The 8,893-nt window shown below is 33.4% G+C and overlaps 1 protein-coding gene across 1 annotated transcript; it reads left to right on the forward strand.

Annotated features, from left to right (window-relative positions):
- The first annotated feature begins 6,098 nt into the window (after nucleotides 1–6,098).
- Nucleotides 6,099–7,061, forward strand: LOC102888196 (olfactory receptor 4F3/4F16/4F29). Its single transcript, XM_006920603.1, has one exon. The coding sequence runs from the start codon at nucleotides 6,099–6,101 to the stop codon at nucleotides 7,059–7,061; it is 963 nt and encodes a 320-aa protein (XP_006920665.1).
- Nucleotides 7,062–8,893: the final 1,832 nt, after the last annotated feature.

Below are 8,893 nucleotides of genomic sequence, written 5' to 3' on the forward strand. Positions count from 1 at the left end.
TTATATAATAATTATCTGTCATTTATTTATTTTTATTTATTGAACTGTTTTGTCTTTCCTGCCCACAGTGCTGCTTGCCAACACTACCATTTATTGATTCATAGAATACCTTTATTGTCTTATCAATTGCTATGATGTTGCATACAGTATTGCATCTGGACATATTTTTATAGAAGTGAAATGTGAACAGGGACTTATACCCATGGCATTCACTGGAATTACTTGTGTTCCAATAACTATAAACAACTGGCTTGATAGAGTAGTTCAATGACCTAGAGAATGCTCAGTTTTTGTACCAAGTGGGAGGTGAACACTTTGCAAGTTTAGGGTGTTGTCTATTTGATGCAGTATAGTACATGTCTTAAAATAGTCTAAATCTGTCTTAAAGCTGGACTATATGAACCCAAGGTGGAAAAAGTCACTCTAACAATAAGACCAAATAATTTACTGGAGAAATTTATGCTTCCTACTATTCTTGTGAACTTTACTTTAGTAGGTTCAGAGGGCCTGGTGCCCCAGGGAAGAATGTTTCCAAAAGGAACACAGATGAGTCTGTTCTTTGACCACTTTGGCTCCTTGTGTCACTGAATCAGCTGAGAAAAGGACCTAACTCTAACATTTGTGGATACTGAGATAAGAGTCTGTAAGCAATATATATATACACACAAACATATATGTATATATACACACATATGTACATATACATACATATACATAATGTGTATATATATCCATATATACATTTACATATATAATATTTTAAAGTTATAAATCAGGTAACTTCTATGTCGATAAATATTTGATAATTATATATACATATCTATACCAAATCTGGGAAAGCCAGGTTTGTGGACTTGGGAAAGTTCCCAAAGAAATTTGAAAAAAATTCCTGGGTTTTGGGGACCAGAACATATTCTAGAAAGATGAACATAAACTCCATGTGGACATGTCTCCTTGGTTCCTTGAAATCTTTACACCATGGTAAAGAGCATGACTTCTGGGAAGGAATCAATTTAAAGCCAGTAGGATAGGGATCAGGACAGAGGATTCTCTTATTTGGGTCTAAGGACAGTAGTGCTTGTCAGGGACACAGATCTCAATTGCTAGAAAGAACTTTAGTTCCCATTCCAAAATGGGGACAAGAAGTATTAAGCCCAGAACTCAGGGGCTTTTTTGGAATGCTTTTTAGTACTTGGTTGCCCAGTAGTTCTCGTTAATGGAAAATAGTGACATTCCATTAAACAAAGGATCATCTCAAGACTGATAACTTATAGGAATAGTTTTGTTCATCCTACTAGGTAGAGTACCCTGTCCAGCCTTAGTACTGATGGAAGATAAGATGAAATGAGGGAAATTCTGTTATCAAAATAGGCCTATGTCCATCTATACAAATGGGGATTATGATAGCTATGTTTTATGTTAATTATCTTTCCTTCTTTTTCTGTTATGTAATATAGATGAAGAACACTGGTGGATGCTAACATTTTGGGTTTAGATCACTATGCAAAGATATAATAGCTAATTATTCTTCTATGATGCTCAATTTCTTCTATCTACTATTATCTTTTCTGCCCTGCTTATCCCCTGGATAAAAGACAAGAATGGATGCAGAGAGAAAGTAATAGCTTCCATTTTCCCCTCCAGTCCATTCATCCCTTTTCCAGCTGACTTTGTGCCTTCACTAAGCTCTTTTCCAGTTACCTAATTTGAGTGTGCCATATTTTTGTTCTGTCAGTATCCTGGCTACAAGTATAGGAAATTGAAAGGCAAAATCCTTGTTTTCTCACCTAACAATCCCACTGTCCTGAAGTAGTTATTGAAGAAAGTTTATTGTCTATTTATTCAGATATATGTGTGTGTATACACATTTACATGCACAGTAACATAATATACATGCTATTTTGCTACCAAGAATTTCATTCAACAGTGTGTTATGGTTGTCTTTAACTATAGAGAGTTTGAACCTTCTTTTCAATGGTTTCAGAGAATTTGTATGGATGTATCATAATTTCTTTAATTTATCAATTGATACATGTTTCAGTTGTTTCATTCATTTTAAAGTTGTGTTCACTAGAATAAACTTCTGTATAGCTAAATCTTCCATAATTACTCAAAATATGATGTATCAAAATGAAGTGTTGTGTACATTCTTCTGCTATTTAAACTATACTAAAAAATTAAGCACATTGGCTTCTGGGGAGATGATCAAGATGGTTACAGTGAATTTTTTGAATTAATATTTACCAATTTTCAGAAATTAATTCTAATAGATAACTATTAATATTTATAAAATTTTCAACAAAATAGTTTTTAAACAAAAATAATTCACTCTTTTTTTCCCTCTTTCTCTCTGGTGTGTTGTTATTAGTTTTTAGATCCTTTTGTTGCTCTGGTCAAATCAAATGGTTCTCTAGGGGCAAAGTCCCTTGATCCATAAGCTCTTTCTAAACTGTCAGGCTTTTGCAGTATCACTTGATCATTGTCCTCTCAAATTGTATATTTCTTCTTGAAGAAGGATTTTACATGGCTCTCTGTGTTGGAGAACATAGGAAAACCTCATATTTCTGGAAGATGCTGTTTTCTTTATATGGGTAAAAAGGAAAGAAGGAAATAAATTTAACAATGCAAAGTGGCTTTAGTTCAGACATAATTTTGTTTTTGGAATTGCTATGAATATGAGCCATATCCTGAAGTGTTTGAATGTTATCCTAAAGCAAAGTAGATATTGTCTAGGATAAAGAATTGAATAGTACAGAACAATAATAGTGAAAAAGTTTATTGACATATTAGAAAAACTTAACTGACATTGACTTTTTAGTTAGAATCACATTGTGCCTAGGGTAATGTCGAAGACATTAGAAGAAGTCAAATAACTTTGTAATATTTTGGATTCAGTATACAATGTAATTAATCACTCTGTTCCTGATGTCCATTAAATGAATGATTCTAACCCTCTGCCACTTGATAAACTGGCAAGAAAAATTGATGACACATGAAAATATAAAAAATACGAGGTTAATTATATTTTTCTCTCCATTAGTTTTTCAAAAGAAATGAGTATAACTGATTATCTTCTGTGAAAAGGGAAGCAAATTTATTAGGAGAGTGTCAAGTTTACAAGAGGGAAAAGGATTTCATAGTCATCTTGATAGAAATAAAAGACATGGAGACCAAAAAATCCAAAGCTGAATAATTTCCAATGTGGTGTCACTTTAAAATATGATATGGACAATTAAAAAACACATGAACTACCAGCAGATTAAACTAGTTTTCCTGGTCTCTTATATGGTTTAGAATTAGAGTGTTTTGTATTAATTTTATCTCTAAACTGAAAGTAGAATGAAGAAAGGTAGACAAATAAGATTTTTTTTTTGTATGAAAAGGAATAAGTGAGAAGAATTTTACAAACAGAAAGCTAAGGGATGACTTAATTTGTTGCATTCATGTATATAAAGGTTTTTTTTCGAAAAGAACACAATGATTTATGTTTCCCACAGTTATAAGCAGTAAAAGCAGAGGTGGTCTTAAGTTAGAAGAGGCAAGATTTTACTTGAATATAAGGAAGGTTTTGTGACAATTTTAAAGATAAAAATGCAAAGAGTTTGAGCTGAATGAGATGTTCAAGTGACAATATTTTTAAATTGAGGACATTTATATGAATAATGATTTAGATTCGTACCTTGTTCAAATTGAACAGCTTTCTATATATCCCTTTTAACTTGATGACTCTATTACTTGTGACCTGTTACCAATATCTTCTTCATTTATAAAGGATTAAATAGCTGGGAATCTGTCTGGAGAATTAATCAGTCCTATATGGATCAAGAAAAAAGATGAATCATAACAGAGGTAAAGAATTAGCCCTTGTTTTTTGCATCGTTGACTTTTAATTAGTTAAAAAATTATGAGTATAGTTAAATGTTTAAGAAAAGTTATTTCAAAGTATAGTCAATCTATAAGAGAAGATGATTTCAGAACACAATTATTCAGAAGTTTTTTCCTATGGATATTTGATGATTTTTAGGTGAATGAAATCATATCCTTGTGTCTCCACCTAGAAACCTCTCTAGACTTTTGCTCTGGATTGAGATTTGGATTCCTAGTCTGTCTCAAGTGACACTATAACTGCGATGAGCTAAACTTTTAGTTTCTGCATTCCCTGACATTTGAATGGATATATTCTCATGCTTTTAGTACATCAAGGTTCCATGTTTATATCTCATTCTGATTTAAATTCACTTTTCCAAAAATTCCCAGTTTTACCTGGTTGGTAAGGTTTAATGAAATGAAAGGCAAATCAATTCACAGCTATATGTTTATGCCTGATAAAGGTTTATTGAGATATTCTCAAGAGTCTTGACACTTAAAAGACACCTGGATATATACTGGAATTTATTTATAATTGTAGAATTTTGGAAGAGTGTAATGAAAATCATACTTCACAAACTACTTTTTACTTAATTTAAAGTAAGCTTTATTCTTTCTTAGTCATTATACCCATACTTTCTAATATCTTCATCTTTTTTAGATTTTCTTTTAATCTCATTTATTTTCTCATTTTTCCTAATTCTGTTTCACTTTTATAATGCCTTATTTTCTGTTTTTCTCTGTTGCTTAGAAACTATGTGATTTTTTAACCTATCCTAATTATATAATGAGGTATAGTTCCATGTATTTTTTAATTATCCAAATCGATCCTCTTCTTTTAGCAGTTATTTATTTCCTGAAATATTTACATGTCCTTATTAGGTAGTGTGAGTCAAAGTTTTAGGATACATTAGATAACAAGATAAATGTATTCCTTAACTTTATGGGTGTTGCAGTCACATCAGGAGGGAGAACAAACAAAAAAATTAATAGATGACATTTTCAGTAATTACTACAAAAAATACAGTCTTTTCTGAGCACAAATATATTTAATCTGCACAGGATGGTTTTAATTTTGATCACTAAAAGAGTATGAATGTTATAATCTATTATTAATTAGGAGAAAATTATATTATTGAAATACCCTTTAGATATGGAATTTTGATGCTGTCTGCTGACCAGTACAATTTTATTTTCTTATTCATTTATTTCAAGTGTTGAGCACTATTATGAACAAGTGAAAGGGAAGTAAAGTGAACATTTACTGCATATTTTCATATTAAAACCTCCAAACTAGATACGCTTTAATTTTTTCACCCCTAGAACTTACTCTGTGAAATTAGTTTTATTAATTGCAGTTTCATAGATAAACTAAGGTTCAAGAATTCAAGTAACTTGCTCAATATCATCTTGTAAGTGGCTGAATTATAGTATAGATTTTAGTTTTCTGAATCCAAAGACCATATTCTTTTCATTGTGCAATGTTGCTTCTTGAAATAAAACTAAAATTACATTAATGTGGTAAGTCCTGCCATAGAGGTTTGAACAAAATGCTTTTTACTACAACTCGATGCCCTGCATAGTTTTAAGCTTCTCAGATCATATATCAAGAGCTCTATGGCCGTGCTTTTCAAATTTAGTAAAAAACCAGTTGTTTTCTCGCAATCATCCATGGATTGAAACTTTAGTAAATACAAAATTATATACTTGGATTTTGCTGTGATGTAAATTACTAGAGAAGTTTATAAACACTAAATTTCTGCACCTAATGATGCAAACTGGTAACAGACAATTCATGGCCTTGTACTTCTGTGTGAGCCACTTTTTCATTGCTTCAGGGAATCCAGATAGGAATAAGTTATAATCTCTTGCTGCAAGATGCTTACAATCTAGTAGATGAGTTAGAACTGTATTCAGTTAACTAAAATACGAGAGATAGTAAAATACATGCTGATAATATAAAGCAAAGATTTAGTGAACCTTGAAGATAAATATGTTCCAGAGGTAGGGAGTCAGGAAGAAGCATCTGTTTGCCAGAATAAGGCTTGTGGTCTTGGAAGTGGATGGAATAGTTGAGAAGTGGTTAAAAGTTTTGTGAGACTAGAGCTGGGCTTTATTAGTCTTGAACCAAAAATAAAAAAAAATGAGAGTAGAATTTCTACTACCCATTTGACTAATCTTGTATCTCATGAACAACATGCAATTATCACAATTTACATTTTCAGGTAGCAATGCTGACAAAGCCAGTAGATGGAGTGAATCACTCTGCAGTGTCAGAGTTTGTCTTCCTGGGACTCACCGATTCCTGGGAGATCCAACTTCTCCTTTTCGTGTTCTCCTCCACACTTTATGTGGCAAGCATGATGGGAAACTCCCTCATTATGCTCACTGTGACTTCTGATCCTCACTTACACTCCCCCATGTACTTTCTGTTGGCCAACCTCTCCTTCATAGACCTGGGAATTTCTTCTGCCACTTCTCCCAAGATGATTTATGACTTTTTCAAAAAGCATAAAGTCATCTCTTTTAGTGGCTGTATCACACAAATCTTCTTCATTCATGTCATTGGTGGTGTGGAGATGGTGCTACTCATAGCCATGGCCTTTGACAGATACATTGCCATATGTAAGCCTCTTCACTACCTGAGCATCATGAGCCCAAGGATGTGCATCTTCTTTTTAGTAGCTGCCTGGATGACTGGCCTCATTCACTCCATGGTTCAGCTGGCTTTTGTGGTAAACTTGCCCTTCTGTGGTCCTAATGTGTTAGATAGCTTTTACTGTGACCTTCCTCGATTAATCAAACTTGCCTGCAGAAACACCTACCAACTAGAGTTCATGGTCACAGCCAACAGTGGTTTCATGTCTGTTGGCGTCTTCTTTATACTGATCATTTCCTATATCATCATCATTCTCACTGTTCAGAAACACTTTTCAGTGGGTTCATCCAAGGCTCTGTCCACACTGTCAGCCCACATCACTGTGGTCGTCCTGTTCTTTGGTCCTTTGATATTTTTCTATACATGGTCATCTCCCTCCACACACTTGGATAAGTTTTTGGCCATCTTTGATGCAGTTCTCACTCCTTTCTTAAATCCTATCATTTACACATTCAGGAACAAAGAAATGAAGGTGGCAATGAGGAGAGTATGCAGACAGCTAGTGAAAGATCTCTTAAGCGAACCTGTATTTTGAAGTGCCTCATTGACTATTGATGTTCTTTACTGATGATAAAACTTGGAGAAAAGCTCCTGATGTCTTATCTTGATTTGATTATACACACTGATATTGAATCCTTTTTGTCTCTCAATCAGGAGGAAGAGACATTTACTTTTGGAAAGAGTTACATATAAAAAGATAAAGTATTTTTGAACTAAAGAGCATAATTTTAAGCCTAAATTCCTAAGGAATAATATTTATATAATTATTTTTTAAAAACACATAGATGGCAGTCTTCTTTATGGTCAACAGAACAGAAATAAGTGTCTGCAATGCACCTAATCCAGTAAGAGTCCATCTTAAGTGCCTACATTTGCAAACTCCCTATTTCCAAATATGATCCCATTCATAGGTATTGGGTGTTAGGAATTGAATATATTTATTTGGTGGGCACCAATCAACCCATAACAGTAGTGTAGAGAACCAGGATGGTTGTGGTGTATCTACCTATTAAACACAGTGAAAATATATTGAAATAAACAGTAGAAGGAACTTTACTCTTTCATAGACAATTAACTGTATTTTTAAAATAATAAAGACTATGAAGTCAACATAAGAGTCAAACACTTATTTTTGTAAGGTAAAATTCTGCTAACTCAGAAGATTACACATAAGGTAAAGAATAACACTTACTGCCTTTATTCAAGAGTAGAATACATACACCAAGATACATTTGTCATGTAATTCTAACAGAGAAATACCCAATTTTAGTCCTCATTATATATAGGGTATGGTGGTTAAAGCATTTCTAAGTTAAAAAAAATTGAAAAAGAGCTATGGAAAGTTTGCCAAAATATGAATAAAGAGCATTATTTCTTTTCAGACTCACATATATACACAAAATCAAGGCAAACAAGTATTTCTTGAACCTTCTACAGCTTTCTATCTTCATTGGGTTTTCTTTTTTACTGCTCTCTTTCAGATGCTGCATAACTAGACATTTTATCTTAGAAAAATTCTGTCCTTTTTTCCCTCTTGATAAACAAAACCAGATCCTATTATCTTTCATAGTCAATCATAATTTTTGACTATAATTATTCTAAACACTCTTGATCACCCAGTGTAACAAACTTTTCTTTCCCAGATAGTACTCTCTAAAAAGAAAAACCAACACAGAGTTTGACAGTCATTTAAGTTATAAAACTGATTTTAATTAGGAACTATTGAAATAGAGGAAAAGAGAACTCAGCATAGAAATGGTTCAATTCCCAATGCACTAAAAGAAGTGAAAAATTACAGGCAAAGAGCAGGTATGGGGGCGGGGGTCAGTGGATGGAAAATTATTAACAGGAGACATTGATGGTAGGGAGAATGCTTGCTAAGCTGACATAACAGGGCAGTCCAAGGTGATCAAATATCAAGAATAGGGGTTTGGAAATTTTGTTGGATAGCTAAAGTGGGTGATTTTCTCTGAACTGACTTAGTAGCATTCTTGCTAAAACTGAGCTACACAGTCCAGCATGGATGGGCCGCAGTCTGAGGCCTAGTGAAGAAGAGCACTGAGAGGAGCCTGACTAAAATTTGGTCAAGGAGACAGTCTTTGTCAACCTAAAGGTGGGTAATTGAGATTTGTCTGTCATATATAATTATTTTATAGACTAACAAAGCTCAAGAATCCTCAAAGTATAACCCCTACTGCTACATCTTATTCACACATTCTTAAAGTAGCAAAAATGAACACATTTACTAATGTGATCCAAAGACATAGACACTCTAAAAAGGTGTAAGTGGCACGCATGCGCGCGCGCACACACACACACACACACACACACACACACATGCCTATGACCAATGTTGCAATACTCAAT

This window comes from Pteropus alecto, unplaced genomic scaffold, assembly GCF_000325575.1.
Source record: "Pteropus alecto unplaced genomic scaffold, ASM32557v1 scaffold86, whole genome shotgun sequence".
NCBI lineage: Eukaryota > Metazoa > Chordata > Mammalia > Chiroptera > Pteropodidae > Pteropus > Pteropus alecto.